Genomic DNA, 18,438 nt, shown 5'->3' on the forward strand with positions numbered 1-18,438 from the left:
GAACTGGGAAGGTGGGGGGTGCCGTGAGCTGAGATTCCGCCACTGCACTCCAGCCTGGGCGACAGAGCAAAATGCCTTCTCAAAAAAAAAAAAAAGTTGAGTAGAGACCCACTAATGTCACTCTAAGCCTCCAAAAGTCTCCCCAGCTGTCTGGGGGTAGAGGGCAGACCTGAGGGGGCAAGATGCCAAGTCGAGATGCCAGATAGGAGTGATCTAAAGCAGTGAGACAAGAGTGAATACGGGCTCAGTCCAAGGGGGCTCGAAAGGAGAGGGAGAGAATGAAGCAGGTCCGAGGAGCCTGAGGATGGACTCAGTCATCAACCAGGTTCCTGGGGAAGAGAGGAGTCCCGGCTGAGTCCTCAGGTGCTGCATACTTGCTGGACATTGGTCAGGGCAGAGCACAGGTGGAAAATCCACGTTGGCTGGGCATGGGTGGCTGTGGTGATGCTGGCCAACAGTCAGCGGACCATGCTGTCAGTTGAGGTCACAGGAGTGCGTATGGGACAGGGAGAAGAGAGAGGGCAACCCTGGAGGATGCCAGTGTGACTGAGGGAAGAGAGTGGAAAATAGCTGGTGGGGGTGACGTGAAGGACAAGGGAAGGAAAGGAGGCTGTCATTGGTGGTCTCAGCCCAGCAGAGGCCAGGCAGGCTGGGAACTGGTGGGCCACTGGGGCCTCTGCTGGAACCACTTGGTGAGGCCTTAAGGGTAGGCCCCCACCCCAGGGTCTCAGCACCTGCCTGGCTAACAAATGTGACTGAGGAAAGAATCGAAGGGTGGGGGGTAAAGGGGTGCCTATGGCCCCCTCCCTGGGCCTCAAGGAAAGGAGCAGTGCCCTAGGTACCAGACTCCTCCAGCCCTGGAGGGGAAGCATGTGCAGGGCTAAAGGTGGTGGCCAGGCCCTCAGAACCAATGTCGGGTGCTGTCTGTCGGAGGGTCTGCCTCAGACCCCCTGCTAGGGAAGTCCCCGGGGACACGGAATCTTCTCTGGCTCAGCGAACACTTAGAGCAGCCTGGAGCATTTGCTGAGAGACAGCGCCACCTGGTGGGCAGGAGGTGCACGGCAGGCCATTACCTGCAGGCTCCAGACCTTTGGAGTTCATCATGGCAGTCCCTGCATCCTGCTCTGGCCCCTGCATCCTGCCCTAATCCCTGGAGACAAAAATCCAGGGCTTCTGCCACCTAAGCAGTGTCTCAGCCCCTGACAGCAGGACCCTGCAGCATCAGCTGAGATTGGCTCTGCGATGCAGAAGGTGGGCAGGTGAGATTTTAACAGAGATCCATTTGGCCACATGGCGCAGGCAGAGATGCAGGGTCCTGCCCTCACATGGTAAGTCCACTATGGGAATGGGTTGACTGCAGTTCTGTTGTTATTGTTGTCTGTGGTGTCGTTAGGCTCGCAAAGAAAATACTATGCTTGTGAAACGCTTCCAGGCATAGCTGACCTCTACCCTCTCCACTCCCAGTCCACAGAATTCTCAGAGCCTCCTGCAACTCAGGTCTCCTGTGTGGCTCAGGCCCTGGCAGCCAGGTCAGAGGTATCTCTACAGAGGTAGGGGCAGTCCACAGGGCGCCCCAGCAGCAGGGAATGACTCCCACCACCTATTCCCCAACAATTCCCTGGGGTCCTCCCTGGCTCCAGCTTCAGCTCCAGGGGCCCTCTCTCCAGAGGAAGAAGTAGCTGTGGACACCAACCACCCAGAAGGGCCCAGACTCCACGGCCCACACAGTTGGTCACAGCTGCCGGCTTGCTCCGACTGCTCAGCAGTTTCAGGGCAAGGTCAACAGCTAAGCGGGGTCACTGACTTTCCTCAACAACCTGGCAGAGTTCATTTTTATTCTCAACTGTTGCTTCAGGTAGGCAGGATAAAGAGTTCTCCTAAAACATTTTAACTTTCCCTTATGACAAAGAAACAAATGTACAATGTTAAAATATTTGTTTTACAAAAATGTGTGACTTAGAAAGTTAAAGTTTCTTATATAGTCCTATCCCCCTAACAATTTTTTATTGTTGTTTGAGACAGAGTCTTGCTCTGTCGCCCAGGCTGGAGTGCAGTGGCGGGATCTCAGCTCACTGCAAGCTCCGTCTCCCAGGTTCATGGCCATCCTCCTGCCTCAGCCTCCTGAGCAGCTGGGACCACAGGCACCCGCCACGACGCCTGGCTTTTTTTTTTTTTTTTAGATGGAGTCTTGCTCTGTTGCCCAGGCTGGACACGCAGTAGTGAGATCTCAGCGCACTGCAGCCTCTGCCTCCTGGGTTCAAGTGATTCTCCTGCCTTAGCCTCCCGAGTAGCTGGAATTACAGGTGCATGCTACTATGCCCAGCTAAATTTTGTATTTTTAGTAGAGATGGGGTTTCATTATGCTGGCCAGGCTGGTCTCGAACGCCTGACCTCAGGTGATCCACCCGCCTCGGCCTCCCAAAGTGCTGGGATTACAGGCATGAGCCACGGCACCCGGCCTGTTGCTGCTTTTTATACCGACATATGATCCTACATTTTGATGTCTCTTATTTTGATTTTTTCCCAAGAGTATTCAACTGGAGGCTTTCTTACCATCCCAGCTCAAATTCAGGTTAACTCAGTGACCAAGACCAGGTGGGAAGGAAGGTGAGTTCCCAGGGACTCAGAAGCCTGAAGGTTTCAGGTTGACATGAGTCAGAAGCCAGGGTAGAGGGTGCCATGCTAGAAACCCAGATTAGCCCTGGAAGAGAAGAGACCTCACCCAAGAGATCCCAGGATGGGGCAGGAGCCAACGCCACACAGAACAGGCTGCTGCATGATCCAGGAGGCACACCTGGGCAGACACACCCAGGCAGGCTATGCGTGGTGAGCTGCTGTCCCAGGGAGCTCCCTGAGCTTCTGCTGAGTTTCTGCCGAGTTGGGTGCACAAGCCAGGTCACACCCAGCACAGGCGCTTGGGAATAGGCCCGTGTGACAGGGCAGAGCCCTAAAACATCCAGGAGAACAAGGGTTGGCTGGTGATCTAGGTCAGGCCCCGCATGCCAGCTTCATAGCACAGCAAATGCAGAAGTCAGCACTCTGCTTCTGGGTGCCCGCTTGTGTCTGGACATGCCACAGGTTGCAATATTTCATGGCCAGTCATTCCAACAAAGCATAAAGAGAATAAAAGGAAAGGACTCTATGGAGATGCTGGTCAGAATACTGGGCCTCCATGTCATGATAAGCCTTTTAGAGAAGGAGAAATTTGCTAAGCAGCCAGGGGACATGGAGCTGTCCAGTAGCCATGTGGGTCATGGGCAAGATGGCAGACAGTGAAGCGCTCCTCAGGCACAGGTGTACATCCCGGGACTCCCAGTAACCAGCTGGCTGCATGGCCAAGTGACTTACTGCTCCCAAATCCCAGTTTCCTTGCCCATTAAGTGGAAGCATTAATAATACAAATAGTAGCTACCGACAACAGAATGAAGCGATGGTGCTTGCTACACAACGAACACTCACACCCTGCCTGCTACCATGCTGATTGGTTGAGGTCACCCAAAAAAGATAGAACTCCCTCAGGCGCACAGAGACATCGGGTCTTTGGCGCATTCCTCCTGGCCACAGCCAGGACCACACGACCCACAATGTGGCCTGTGCTCAGGAAAACAGTGACAGCATTGTCCTAGCACACAAGGGCAGTTTCTCTCTCCTGGACAGGGTGCTGGGTGGGTAGAGATCAGGCCAAAGGTTAAGGAAATGCAATAAGCAGTCTCTGCAGTTATGAGGGCACCCAGACATCTCCATTTCCTGCGCCTTCCAGGTCTAAGAAAGGGATCCTGCCATTTGTCTTGTAGAGTCTTTGGCTCCCACCTGAGGAAGGAGATGGGATCAGGTGGGAGGCTCCGGAGGCTCCCTGGCTCAGCTCTGTGGGTGGAGGGAGCTGTAGCCCCTCCTAGGCAGTCCTGGGTCTCATGGATCACCCATCAAAGAGGGCTGGAGCTACATTTTCTAAGGGAAGCCACTGCCCCAGCCCCTCTGCCGCCGACTCACCCTGGTCAATGGAGTGCGGAGGCAGCTGGCTGAGCTGGCTGTTGACCACCCCTGCATAGGTGCGCAGGAACTCCTCCTCGCTGGCCGTCAGCTGCAGGAGAGAGCTGTGGTGAGGGCAGCGTGCACCTGTTCCCTGAAAGGCACCTGCACCCCTAGAGGCACCGCCCAGGCCTGCTTGGTTCCTGGATGGTGCGTCCTCCTTTGCTTCTCGGGCCTCTATTCCTGACATGTGACCCCTTTGCTTTCAGGGCCAGCACACCCCCCTCCCACCCTGCTTAAACTTGGTCCAGGGGTTCAAAGGCCTTGCCCCTCAGACTGAATCTGAGATTAGGCTATGGACTACTACAGGGTCAGTGGAAGACATAGGTCCTGCCCAGAAGGCTGAGGGGTGATTCCATGTCCCTCCGCTCTTTTTGAGAAATACCCCTGCACCCGCATGCCTGCTGCCGTCTCAGCTCCCGTCCTGGCAAGTTGTCCCTGAGCTGCCCCCTGGGAGAGAAGACTTTCGGGGTTGCGAGGGGGAGAAAAAGGTCAGGGCCTTGAGACTCACCCGTCTGGCCCCAACCCGGCATGGGGGTGGGCAAACTGCCCAGCAGTGCCCCCGGAACGCGAAGTGCTAGGCTCTGTGCCTGGGGGGCCGGAAGCAGCCCTAGAGCCAAGCCACAGGCCCAGCGGCCCCTCCTCAGCCCGTGGCTCCGCAGGAGGCAGCTGCAGTGGCTCCGCCCTCCAACAGCCCAGCAGGGCCCCTCCCTGGGAGCCCCTCCCTGGGGGCCCACTGCCTGACATCCCGCAGGCACTCACGTTTGATCCCATCTTCCGCAGCATGAGCAGCACTCGGACTTTCTGCTGAATGTACATCTCCTCCGGACTCTTCCCGGGAGCTCCCTCGCGGTTCATCCCCCTGCCCAGCTCTGGGGACTCCTGCAAAGCAAGCAACAGCATCAAAAGGGAAGAGATCAGGATGTGACATACTGGGACGCTGACACCTGCTAGTGACCCTCACTCCTCCCAGGTGTCCCTTTCGGAGCATGGGGCAGGTGGCGAGGTACAGGGTTCCTCCCTCACCCACGCTGATCCCAGCCGGCTGGACTGAGCAGCTCTGTTCTCCAGCAGGCACTGCAGGGGCTGGCCTGCCTGCTTCCTCTGTGCATGGAGCTGCTGGGTCCAGGGAAACTGAGATGACTGAACTGCTGGTGATTTCTGCCTGCTAGTCACCCCAGAGCAAAGCTCCTGCTACAAGCCCTAAGACACGTGGTGTATGAAGCCCCAAATGTCCCAGGTTTTCAGAAGAAGCAACTTCCACAAGGGGCAAAAAAGTGACGGGATCAGAGGCGGCTGGTTAGGGTCTTTGGCTCGAGAAGCCGTGAGATCACTGCCCAGCCCCCAAACACTGAGACAGCTCCCTTGGCAAAAGCCCCTGACAAGTTTAAGAGGCCAGGGTTGTAGCTCCTGGGCTGGGCTCCAAGAGGTCCCTCGATGGAAAGACGGTGGCCCAGGGCTGTAGGGCTTGCTACCTCAGCCCTCACAAACCCACCCCACCTGTCAGAGGGTAGCTCCTGCAGGCAGCTGGGAAGGCCAGCAGCGTGTCCACATGCAGCAGGGACCTAACCTGTAGAAAGCCCCAGGAGAGAAGTCCAGAGCCCCCTCCCTCCAGGAGGAGCTGGAGGAGAGGAAGCTGGGTATGGAGGGGCTTGGGTTACACACTGGTAACTCCTGGATGAGTCAGAAATAACGCAGCAGCTGCTGGGGTGGAGCCTTATCAGCCCTGGTGCCAAGGAACTGCGCTCAGAGAACCACGGAACCAAGCTGGAGGGCCAAGAACACTCCTCGCACCATCCGTCCCTCCAGGACCAGCAAGCCCTGGACCAATGGGCTTTCCCAGGCAGGGTGGCTCTCTGTGCAGAGGGCAGCCTCAGCAATGTGCCAGAGCCTGGGCAGCAGCCTCCCTGTAGGTACTTGTCAACTGCTCATTCCCCATAAGCTAATGGGGCCCTCGCCCTAAAAGTGCACACAATAAGCTAATAGCAGCTGCATGCTTGATGCGGCACAGGTCTCTTTCCAGCAACTTCTGCTAACCCCCTATAGCCCAGACTCTCTTACTCTGATGTCTGTTCCCCTTCCACCTCCTCCTGGGCTCAGAAAACGGCCTAAGTGATAACTGGGAGCTAGGAAAGAGGAGTAAACTGCCTCAGGAATGGTCTCTGATGACAGGGACCCCCAGCCACTCCCCAGGGCCAGGGTGCACCCCAGCGTGGGGAAGGCCGTAACTTCCTGTGCAGCTGAGCAGGGAGCTCTGTTCTGGGGCATCATTCCTCACACTGACCTATTCTCACTTCCTTTCACTTCACTAGATGCGGAGCACCGCGGGTCTGGAGCTGGACTCTACACAGCCTCATGGGGTGAACCTTGTTCCCCGAACCTGGGTGTGGATGATGATGTGGTCTCCACCTCTTCCCCAGTGGCCACCTGGATCTGGGTTACTATGTGACCTCCTCATGATCCCCCCACTTCATTTCTTGTCCTTTTCTCTACACAATAGCCAGAAGGATCTTATGACCTTTTTTTTTTTTTGACACAGGGTCTCCCTCTGTCGCCCAGACTGGAGTGCAGTGGCGTGATCATAGCTCGCTGCAGCATCGACCTGCTGGGCTGTAGCAATCCTCCCAACTCCACCTCCTGAGCAGCTAGGATCACAGGTGCACATCACCACGCTTGGCTAATTTTTTTTTTTTTGAGACTGAGTCTCGCTCTGTCACCCAGGCTGGAGTGCAGTGGCCCAATCTCAGCTTACTGCAAGCTCCGCCTCCCGGGTTTATGCCATTCTCCTGCCTCAGCCTCCCGAGTAGCTGGGACTACAGGCGCCCGCCACCTCGCCCGGCTAGTTTTTTGTATTTTTTAGTAGAGACAGGGTTTCACCGTGTTAGCCAGGATGGTCTCGATCTCCTGACCTCGTGATCTGCCCGTCTCGGCCTCCCAAAGTGCTGGGATTACAGGCTTGAGCCACCGCGCCCAGTGACTTGGCTAATTTTTTAAATTTTTTTCTGTAGAAAAAGTCTTGCTATGTTGCCCAGGCTGGTCTCAAACTCCTGGGCTCAAGTGATCCTCCCACCTCATCCTCCCCAAAACAGATGACATCACTCCCTGCTTAAATCTACCTTAGAATGCATTTCGCAATCCTTGCCAGGACCCTGTGAGGGCTCCGCTGTCAGCCCTGCCTCCCTCCCCAGCCTGCCTCTTCTTCCTCTTCCCCTTGCTCTGCCTTCCTGGCGCTGGGCCATTCTAGAACATGCTGAGAAGCTCTTTCCCTCTGGCAGCCTTTGTACTGGGTGTCCCCTTAGCCAGGAACTGGCTTCTTTCCATCCTTTGTCTTGGTGTAAAGGCACCTTCCTAGGGAAGCCTTTCCTGACAGTTGCTTTGGTGCTCAGGAGTACAGTGGTAAAATCAGAACTCACTGCAGCCCTGAACTCCTGGGCTCAAGCGATCCTCCTGCCTCAGTCTCCTAAGTAGCTGGGATCACAGGAGCACGCCACAACACCCTGCCACTTTAAAATTTTTTTGTAGAGGTCTTGCTATGTTGCCCAGCCAGGTTGGTCTCAAACTCCCGGCCTCAAGCAATCCTCCTGCCTCGGCCTCCGAAAATATTGGAATTAACAGGCATGAGCCACCATGCCCGCCTGTCCTGATTTTCTGAAAGTGCCCTGTTGCAGAACTTGCTTATTGTCTCTCTCCCCTGCCTACTGCAAGGCCAGGGCCCCCTCTGCTGTGCTCACTCCTGCCTTCTGGGAGCCTAGCACTTGGCAGGCACTTAATAAATACTGTCTGCTTAGCTAAATGGAATATAGTGAGACAGCCTGTGGTGTCTGAGCTTCTCCCACTCTGCAATATCCACACCCATCTAGGCCCAAATGTCATTGTGTTAACAGACCAGAGTACCTAACCCAGTCTCCCATAACCAAATTTAGCTTTTACAAAGGACTCACACTTGCAAAGTAGTGTGCCTTGGGCTATCGTGTTCTCCAAAGAACATGTGAAATGCTCCAGAAAGCCTTTGAGCTGGGAGTTAGGACTTCCAGGAGTAAAACCTTCCAATTCTGTCCTGTGCCTAAAGCCTAGTTTTCATTTGCTCTCTCCTGATGAGACAGGGTGCAATACAAGGAGCTGGCCACTAGGTGTCGCCACACACAAAAGCATCAGCGTTGCTTCCTCCCCACTCCCAGCAGGTTCTCCCAGGGCTCCAGACCACCTGGTTTAAGTCCACCAGTCTTTAGCCAACGTGGGAAGCAGATCACTCCTGCTCTGGCTCTCCCTATTCCAATCCTACTATCACAAACCACACTCCAGCCCTGGGTCCCAGAGCAAGATCTATTTGTTCATTCAGAGAGCCAGCCCTGCCCAGGTAAGGATTGATGTCTGGTTTTTGCTGCCGCATCCACACACGAGCCAGTGGTCCGGGTACACAGTAGGTGCTTCCCAGAGGAGCATCAGTTCCGTATCAAAGACTGCTTCCATCACAGACCGCCTCCATGGGGCCAGCTTTACCGAATGTTGCCCTGTCCAACAAGCCATCTATGAACAGCTCGCACTGATAGGTGCCGCCCCGTCCTCCCGGCTGGTGCAGCGCCTCATGCTGGGATTCCTAGGGCTTGGGCTGCCCAGCTGTGGGCCTGTGGTGTCATTGGTGCCTGCGTTTTGGAGCCAGGTTACTCCTGCTTCAATTCACTTCCCTGGAAGAGACAGTTCTTCTCGCTTCAGAGAAGACCCTTGACTTGTCTTTTCTAAAAGTGTGGTCATGGAGAATTCTTCCAGCTCTAGTTTGAGCTGATTCCGCCCTGCTGCCTAACAAGGGGGCACACTCAGGGCTGGATCTGAAGCAGAAACGCAGCCAGGAGCACATGTTCCCATCCTTCCCATTCCAACCCAAACAGAAACACCGTGACTGGCTTACATAATTCTCTCCTCATCTGCAGTAAAGGTGTCAGTGTGGAGCAAACTCGTAAATGGAGAGAATAAATCATCATCAACCCAAACAATATAGACATTTCAGTCATGGTGTGCTATGAGTATATTAAAGTATGTCTCTGTCACCTATACAAGCAAACGTGCTATTAAATTTTTATCACAATTCTGACAAGCATCAGATTCATTTCACTTGAGAAATCTTATTTTCCCCTGCAGGGATCAAAAACTGGTCTCCATTAGACTATGTTTAAGTTACATAAACTAAAACTGCAACTAAATTAGACACACTAATTATTCATCCAGTCCTTGAACGTGAGAACCAAAAGTAATGATGGTTCTCAATTATGATTTCTTGGCTATTCCCATCAACATTCCAGCGTCTAAAATGGGGCAGCTTCCACTCCAAATCCTAATAAAATTTCTGTTAGCTGCCCAAGTCAGAGGTGAGCCAAAAAAAGGAAAATGAAAAGAAACAGGCCAGGCACAGTGGCTCACGCCTGTAATCCTAGCACTTTGGGAGGTTGAGGCAGGCAGATCACCTGAGGTTAAGAGTTTGAGACTAGCCTGGCCAACATGGTGAAATCCAGTCTCTACAAAAAATTAGCTGGGCATGGTGGCAGGCGCCTGTAATCCTAGCTACTCAGAGGCTGAGGCAGGAGAATTGCTTGAACCTGGAAGGTGGCAGTTGCCTGGAGCCAAGATCACGCCATTGCACTCCAGCCTGAGCGACAGAGTGAGACTCTGTCTCAAAAAACAAAAACAAAAACAATAAAACAGAAAAGAAACAACAGGCAAGTATTAACTATCCAAATTAATGATGAGGGGACAGGTTTGTGGTTATATTATGTAGTAGACAACCACACATTCTGCAAAAAGTGGATGCCATCCCAGAAAATGACATCTGATTGGAGCAAACACAATGAAGAGACATTAAGGTACACACCTTCAATTTAGATAGAGACACACTCCTGCTACACACACACACACACACACGCGCGCGCACACACACACGGTTCGGAGCTGCCTCTCTGTTGAAGGAAGCTTGGCTGGTCAGAAAAGGATAGTGAGGAAGTGGCTCCCAACCACTGGGAAAGGTACACACAACGGGAGAACTGGCCTTGGCTTCACAGGCCACACCACGTTCTCAGGGAGACACCCAAGGGCATCTGTAAGAGGCACGCTCAGATACCACACTCCTTCCCAGCCTTTGCAGGGACCTAATCTCGACCACCATGTAATCTCCAGCTTTTAAGCAGTTGATCTCACTTTAGAAGAATTAGGACGTAATACAAGAGGAACCTGGAGAACAAGGCTGCTGAAAGTCACATGTGGCAGTTGGAGGCTGGACGGCTGTGGCTCCCTGTATGGGTCTCTGTCTGGGAAATGCAACTCATTCTAATAAAGAGCTTTGAAAGCTGGCCTCACTTTGACAGGCACGAGTGGCCCTGAATACAAACACAGCCACCTGCACTCCTTTTTATTTTTAAACTAGAAGCTAATGCTGTTGAACATCCACATTTATCTATGTTAGAATATCCACTTATACCCAGGGTGGTCTTGCACCTGCTAGCAAGATGTCAAGTGAGGCCAGGCAGCAAAGCTGCTCCCTCAGACACACGAGCTGCCTCCAGCCTCTGCACTCATCTTTTGTTTTGTCCATTTTAAAACACACTGTGATAGATTCTAATACATTTAAAAACATACAATTTACATTTTCATGATGTTTACATTGCAAAAAATACAACGCCACAGAATTGGTGGTTCCTAGAGCTTATATGAAATATTATCCAGAGTCTGCACATGTCTTAGCCTAAAAGAAATCAGCAGCACCCTAACATTCTCCAGAAGAACCAACACATCTGGAGAAATGAGCACCATTAGGGCTCATGGTGAAAAGTAACAGATGAGCTAACTTCATGATCAGCCCTGGAGCCTGGCGTCCAAGACGACTCCTCACCCCCCACCCCACACTACCATATGGCCACATCACAGAGTCCTTCCCCTGGGGGCCTTACCTGCTTCTGGAAATTGACTTCAGGCAAACAGGTGCTCAACTGTGAGGGGAGGGCTGTGGCCGGGCAGAAGTAGGAAGGTGCCGCCCTGCGGAAACACAGAACACGGGTCATGGGAGGAGTCAGGAGGGCCCAGGCAGCTGCCAGGGCTTGGTCTGGAGCACACGCCCCACGCTGAGGATGCACAACTGCTGGCGGGAAGCTCGTGGAGCCGGGCTCTGCTGCGGTCCCGAAATACCTGTGTGTCTGGCAAGCCCAGGAAACCCGTACCCACGCCTCTGGGATAAATAAGGTGCTGACGGCAGCTCAGCTGGCCTGGCATTTCCGGCCGAAGCAGGTCAGTCTGCTCAACACCACACACCCTGCTCCCCTTGGCTTAGTCACCAAGTCTGATTGAGATGCTGTGTTCAGAGACACTGTGGACCAGAATGCATCACTCCAGGACAGCTGATGCCCAAGTCCCGCACCTGCACGAGAGAATGCCCCACCTACCAAATCTAACATGACAAGCAAGGCACAGGTAGCTCAGCACCCCACAGCCTCTGTGCTCAGTGCATGTATATGTGTCTGTGTACTTGGTGAACACCTACAGTTGTGTACATAAACATCAACGAACACAGACACATGCTAGAAACACACGAAAAGCACAGTTGCAGCTTGTTCGCAGACCTACAGCCTAGCCGCATGTCTACATGCCCCCAGTACACCTCTGGCAGGAATTTGAGAACACTGCCTTCTTTCCTTCTGCCTCCCACACACGAGCTCATCGTTCAGGTCACCTGCACAGGTTAATGGAGCAGGAGCGTGGACTGCTGAGGGGGCGGAGACACAGGAGAAGCAGGAGGCTGTGAGGGGGCAATGGGAGCCTTACCCACCCACTCCAGCTGTGCCACCTGCTCTGCTGGGGTGCAAGACCCAGTGCCTCGCATCTCCAAGGCACATTTCAATCATCCCAATGAATGGTGAGGGCACAGGTCTGTGGTTATATATTAATGTGGTAGACAACCACATGTTCTGTAAAAAATGGGTACTTGTGCCGGGCGTGGTGGCTCAAGCCTGTAATCCCAGCACTTTGGGAGGCCGAGACAGGTGGATCACAAGGTCAGGCGTTCGAGACCAGCCTGGCCAACACAGTGAAACCCTGTATCTACTAAAAATACAAAAAATCAGCCGGGTGTGGTGGCGGGCGCCTGTAATCCCAGCTACTTGGGAGGCTGAGGCAGGACAATTGGTTGAACCCGGGAGGCAGAGGTTGCAGTAAGCTGACATCACGCCACTGCACTCCAGCCTGGGGAACAGTGTGAGACTCCATCTCAAAAAAATAAAAAAGTGGGTGCTTTTACACCCACTTTTACTAACCACTCTTCTACAACCACAGGGCTCTCAGCTGTCAGCCTTGTAGTGGGGGAAAGGTTGCCAGAGAACACATTGAGAAACTGGTTCTGAGAGAGGTGCAGGGCCAGTGACAGCTTGGAAACCACTGTCTTCAATGAATTCTGAAAAGAAAGTTGTTCGATGACCCAAGGTGCTGAGGAAGATGTGTTTTCCATAGAAAGCGGGATTTCAAAAGCCTCCCCTAAAGTCAGACATCGCTGTAAACCTCTGACTCTCTGTTCTCTGTGTCCCTTTAACCAGCAATGGCCCTGGGATAGAAGAGCTGTCACCCACCACTGCCACCCCCTCCACCATCAGACTAACCCTACAGGAACAGGCCATTTATAGCAGTTAATTGCTCTTTTATTCCTCTAGATATCAAAGCACCAAAATACCAAGGAACCCTGGGGAACTTTCCACCCAAGTCCCCACATTCTTTCAAAAAGAGATGAAAAGAGAATCTTCCTCTACTTCTGAAGGGCTTTAATTTCCTCTACTACCACAACAGCCAATTATCACTCCTGTCTACAGGGCTCAGACCCTTCCAAGAAGCAGAGGGGAACACGGGATTCCTGACTTCACAGGAAGGGGTCAAAGGACAGGGACTGTCCAAGGATTCACGGACAGCTGTTCTATTTGTCATTTAATTTTTAATTTTATTTTTTGCTAACCAAACAGCAGCATATTTGCCATTTTAAAAATTTTATTTATTTATTTATTTTTCACTTTAAGTTCCAGGATACCTGTGCAGAATGTGCAGGTCACACAGGTATGTATACATGTGCCATGGCAGTTTGGGTACCTATCAACCTGTCACCTAGGTTTTAAGCTTTGCATGCATTAGGTATTTGTCTCAATGCTCTCCCTCCCCTTGCCCCCAGGCCCCCAACAGGCCCTGGTATGTGCTGTCCCCTCCCTGTGTCCATTTGTTATTGTTCAACTTCACTTATGAGTGAGAACATATAATGTTTGGTTTTCTGTTCCTGTGTTAGTTTGCTGAGAATGATGGCTTCCAGCTTCATCCATGGCCCTGGAAAGGACACGATCTCATTCTTTTTTATGGCTGCACAGTATTCCATGGTGTATATGTGCCACATTCTTTATCCAGTCTATCACTGATAGGCATTTGGGTTGGTTCCAAGTCTTTGCTATTGTAAATAGTGCTGCAATAAACATAAGTATGCATATGTCTTTATAGCTGAATGATTTATAATCCTTTGGGTGTATACTCAGTAATGGGATTGCTGGGTCAAGTGGTATTTCTGGTTCTAGATCCTTGAGGAATCGCCACACTGTCTTCCACAATGGTTGAACTAATTCACGCTACTACCAACAGTGTGAAAGTGTTCCTATTTCTCCACAGCCTCACCAGCATCTACTGCTTCCTGACTTTTTAATAATCACCTATGTTTGTCATTTTTATAGTCAGGTCAATGTTCCCAGTTTACAGAGGAATAAACTGAGGCTCAAGGCCCCCGGGCCCCAGGGCCCATGTAAGACAGTAAGCACGCTCCAATGAACTGGATTCAGTTTTCAGTTCTGCTCTGCCACTGATTGTATAAAGCAAGGCCAGTGACTGCTCTTCTGTGCACTTCATTTCATCACTTGTAGAAAGGCGATAGATTGTCATCTCTACCACGTCTTCCCTCAGTGAAGGTGAGACTAGGGCTGGCTTCATGGGCCTGAGGCCTGGACATTCACACAGGGCCTGTATTCAGGAGGGCCCCATGCTTGGTTTACTGTTCTGCTCTCATCGTCTTGAAATTCTTTTTTTTTTTTTTTTTTTTGAGAGAGAGGGTCTTGCTCTGCCCAGCCACAGTACAGTGGTGCAATCACGGCTCACTGCAGCCTTGAACTCCCTGGCTCAAGCAATCCACCCACCTCAGCCTCCTGCATGGCTGAACCACAGGCACGCACCACCATACCCGGCTAATTTTTACATTTTTTATAGTGACAGGTTCTCATTATGTTGCCTAGGGTGGTCTTGAACTCCTGGGCTCAAGCAATCCTCCCACCTCAGCCTCCCATTACAGGCATGAGCCACCACACCCAGCCTTGAACTTTTTTTCCCCCCTGAGAACAGAGTTTCGCTTTTATTGCCCAGGCTGGAGTGCAATGGCACGATCTCAGCTCACTGCAACCTGTGCCTCCTGGGTTCAAGCGATTCTCCTGCCTCAGCCTCCCGAGTAGCTGGGATTACAGGTGCCTGCCACCATGCCTGGCTATTTTTTTTATTTTAAGTAGAGAGGGATTTCACCATGTTGGCCAGGCTAGTCTCAAACTCCTGACCTCAGGTGATCCGCCCACCTCAGTCTCCCAAAGTGCTGGGATTACAGGCGTGAGCCACCATGCTGGGCCCTGGCCTTGAAATTTTTAATCATTTCTGAACAAGGGGGCTTGCACTGAGCCCTGCAAATGATACAGCTGGTCGAGAATGAGAAAAAGGTCAAGATGCTTCTCAAACTGCCAAGGGTTTCACAACCTTAAGTAGACACTAATAGGACTCAAGAAGGATTTACTGAAACTTTTCTAGGTACACACGGCCCTGAACCAGGCTTGGGGAGCACAAGGTACAGAACTGGGGCGGTGACACTGAACCTGCATTCCAGGAGTTGACTGAGTGGCTGAGGAAACCACACAACACAAGGCAAAGAGAAAACCACACAAATAATACATGATAATGAGCCAAAAAGGTATGTTAGGTCAAGATACAAACCCTCCTAGAGTGCTAACCACGTATCATGTACTGTGCCAAGTATCTGCCCCTGAGGAAAGAAGACCCAGGGCCTTAAGCCAGCATAGTAAGTGGCAGAGCAAAGGGGTCTAGTAAGCTCTGCAAGACGGCAGGGGAGAGGCTGGCTGCCGACCGCCCCAGGGAGAAGTCACTGGAGCTGGGCCTTGAAGGAGGAACAGGAGTTGCTGGTAGAGGGAAAGGGGAAGGCACAAGACACAGAAGTTCAGCGAACAATTACTGAGCATCTATTCTAAGGCAGGCATTGAGAATACACAGGTGAGCAAAACAGCCATAGCTCACATGTGATGAGGGGCTTCCAGTGAGCGGGGAGACAGACACCAATCAAGTCTCCCAGATCAATGATCTCAGACACCGAGACAAAGAAAATGAAGGTTAAGTTTGAGTCGCCTTGGGGATGTGCGGCTGGGAGCCCAGAGGAGGAGGAGTTGGTAGGGGTGGCATACACGTAGGAAGGCCCGAAGCAGGAAGATATGTGGCTTAGGCCAAGTTAGAGCTGGACCACAGGGGCACGTTAAGAGCTGGACCACAGGGGCACTCATGGGGAGGGGAAGAGGTGTTTCAGCAGAAGGAAGTCAAGCTTCAGCTTGAAAAGACCACTGTGAGGCCAGGCGCAGTGGCTCATGCCTGTAATCCCAGCATTTGGGAGGCTGAGGCAGGTGGATCACGAGGTCAGGAGATCGAGACTATCCTGGCTAACATGGTGAAACCCCGTCTCTACTAAAAATACAAAAAACTAGCCGGGCGAGGTGGCGGGCGCCTGTAGTCCCAGCTACTCGGGAGGCTGAGGCAGGAGAATGGCGTAAACCCGGGAGGCGGAGCTTGCAGTGAGCTGAGATCCGGCCACTGCACTCCAGCCTGTGGGACAGAGCGAGACTCTGTCTCAAAAAAATAAAATAAAAGAAAGAAAAGAAAGAAAGGAAAGAAAGGAAGGAAAGAAAGTGAGGAAATAAAGGAAGAAAGGAAGGAAAGAAAGAAAAACCCACTGTGGCCAAGGCATGGAGAAGAGGCTAGGGTGGAGCAGCGGGGGAGCGGGAGCAACCAGGCAGGGGCTCGGCTCGGGAGAGAAGAGCCAGGAGGAGTGTAAGAGTGCTGTGGTTGTGGCTGTGGCTGTGGCTGTGGGGAGAGGCCCGGCACATGCCCAGGGTGAGGTCCCGAAGGACAGGTTGGACAGCTGGGACTGAGAAGCCCCGGAGGCACAAAAGCAGAGGAATGGCAAAAGTCCATGTGCCCTCGGGATCAAGTCAGCACTACGGTGAACATCTGCAGCAGGTTCAGGGGCCAGAATCGAAACACGGTGACAAGCTAGTTCCAGGAAACATCAGGGGCATTTCTGGGGACTACTTGGCCTGGAGTGAGAATGGGGGGCCTCAGGAAGAAAACACGTGAGGCAGCCGCAGGGCAGGGGGCACCTCCTGTGGGCACACAGAGCCAGAGCGGTCAGGAACAACGGGTGGCAGCAGCGAGACAGCACAGGAGGGTAGGTCAGGGACCGGGGAAGCCTCTCTCTGGCAGGAAGTCCAACCTGCCAAGCAGGGGGCATCAGGCCCTGGTCAGGAGATGACTTGGGCAGAGTGGTCTCCCAAGAAGACCGGAGTCTGGGAGGATTCATGTGAAGCCCTGTGTGAGGTATGTGGGAGGGCAGGGGGGGCACCACAGGCAGGACCTCACGAGCCCAGGCGCAGGGCACAGAGGGAGGAAGAACAGTGAGAGCTGCTCCCGAGAGGCAGGAACCGGTGGGTTTTCTAAGAAGGAGGCAGAGCAGGGCAGGGGAGAAGTCCACCTGCCCCACCCCATGGGCCTTGTCCACTCAGGCCCCACAGGCTCCTGTCCCCATCACAGCCCTCACTAAACATGGGACTGCCCCCCCAGGCACATGCTTCAACAGCACAGGGGCTGCTTCAGTAGCTGTAATAACCCCTTGCCAGCCTGATCCAGCACCTGGTGTGTGGCATGGCAGGCCCGCAAGGATAGCAGGGAGGATGAGCAGCTTCTGCCCTTCTTCCTCTGCCTAGAGACCCCTTCCCTCCCTCCTCATGGTCCTCCTGGAACTTAGTACTCACCCAGTGCTGTCACTGTTGTCAAGTCCCTGCAAGGGGGAAAGGAAGGGCAGAATCTTGCCTGTCCTTGCCTGGGTGCCCTGGCCCCCACTTGCTCTGCCTGAGAGTTGTGGTCAGCTTCAGGTGAGTCTTAACCTCGGCTTTGCCTCCTTCAGGTGGGTCGGCTGACTTAACGGTGCAGGGGGAGCTCAGGGGAGGTCACCACCAGAAAAGTCAAGGAGGAAGAAGGTGAGGAGAGGGGAGTCTGAAGATGCTGTGGGCGGGAGGGAGGGAATCCATGGTGAAGGAGGAAGAGGGCAGGGAGCAGAGGAAAGGGAGAGGGAGGCAGAGGCACAGAAAAGGCTCCTGTGGGAAGGGGGAAGGCACCTGGGCCAGCAGATTGCCTATGGTTGGGCCTGTAGGCACAGCAGGGGTACAAGGGACCCAACAGCTGCTGGGCAGTGAGCAGGGGCGATGGGACTGGGCCAGAGGCGAGGACCAGCTAAGCTCAGTTAACTGGATGCCCTCTCCTGGGAATGGCTCCAGGCACACTCCCCAGCCCACAGCAGGGAGGGAGAGATCAGCCAGCAGCCAGCCAGGCTTTCTCCAGGGGCCATGGCAGCCCTTGGGGCAGAGCACCACTATAGGCCGCACAGCTCAAGGGAGGAGGGAAGACGGCCAGGCCTTAATCCCCGAGGGTTGCCCAGTCCCAGGCCTCCCACCAGAAATCAGGATCTGAAAGGAAAACTCAGGCTGCCCAGAGCCACCCAGACCCACAGGCAAAGCTTTTATCTAACACGTCAAGTCCAGGACAAGGTGTGGGAGCCAAGGGGGCCTGGTCACTGGTTCAGTCAGCTGCCCAAGGAACCCTGAGGAAGAGGAAGGTGCCGTCATGGGAGGATGAGGAGCATTTTCTATGAACTGGAATATATCAGAGAAAAACCAGCCCCAAATGCCTATGTACATCCTAGAGAGAGGGGAGGGCAGACAATAAAACACGAGTGACGGGGAAATCCTTAGCACACAGGAAAAAGACAGGGGCTGGGGCCAAGCCGTGGGAGAGTGGGAACAGGAGTGTGGGGGTGAGCGACGGGCCCTTCCTGAGCAAAGACAGGAAGACAGTGAGGGAGGGAGTCTGGGAGCAGAGCTGGACTGAGGCCCTGTGGTGGGGGCACAGGGGCGGCTGGAGGCCAGCACTGGGGTGGTGCTGCAGGGGAACAGGCCCAAGCAGTGGAGGGGACAGGGCCTGTGTTACAAGGGTAGCTGGGAGCTGGGAGCAGAAGAAAGGCTGGTCTGACTCAGGGTCCAGCAG

At 53.4% G+C, this 18,438-nt stretch overlaps 1 protein-coding gene across 2 annotated transcripts in view; it reads right to left on the reverse strand.

Annotated features, from left to right (window-relative positions):
• Nucleotides 1-17,175, reverse strand: part of CTNNBIP1 (catenin, beta interacting protein 1) — a 35,897-nt gene extending 18,722 nt beyond the window's left edge. The window contains exons 1-4 of one of the 2 annotated variants that reach the window (XM_011935776.1): nucleotides 17,151-17,175; nucleotides 10,965-11,049; nucleotides 4,792-4,911; nucleotides 3,991-4,081 (exon numbers count right to left, since the gene is read on the reverse strand). In XM_011935776.1, the coding sequence (XP_011791166.1) occupies nucleotides 3,991-4,081; nucleotides 4,792-4,887 (187 nt within the window). In that variant the 5' untranslated portion in view covers nucleotides 4,888-4,911; nucleotides 10,965-11,049; nucleotides 17,151-17,175. Of the gene's footprint in view, nucleotides 1-3,990; nucleotides 4,082-4,791; nucleotides 4,912-5,055; nucleotides 5,195-10,964; nucleotides 11,053-17,150 lie in introns of those variants that run through there. The other variant, XM_011935777.1, reaches the window with a different exon arrangement.
• Nucleotides 17,176-18,438: the final 1,263 nt, after the last annotated feature.

The sequence above is a fragment of the Colobus angolensis genome, unplaced genomic scaffold (assembly GCF_000951035.1).
Source record: "Colobus angolensis palliatus isolate OR3802 unplaced genomic scaffold, Cang.pa_1.0 Scaffold149, whole genome shotgun sequence".
In the NCBI taxonomy this organism is placed as follows: Eukaryota; Metazoa; Chordata; class Mammalia; order Primates; family Cercopithecidae; genus Colobus; species Colobus angolensis.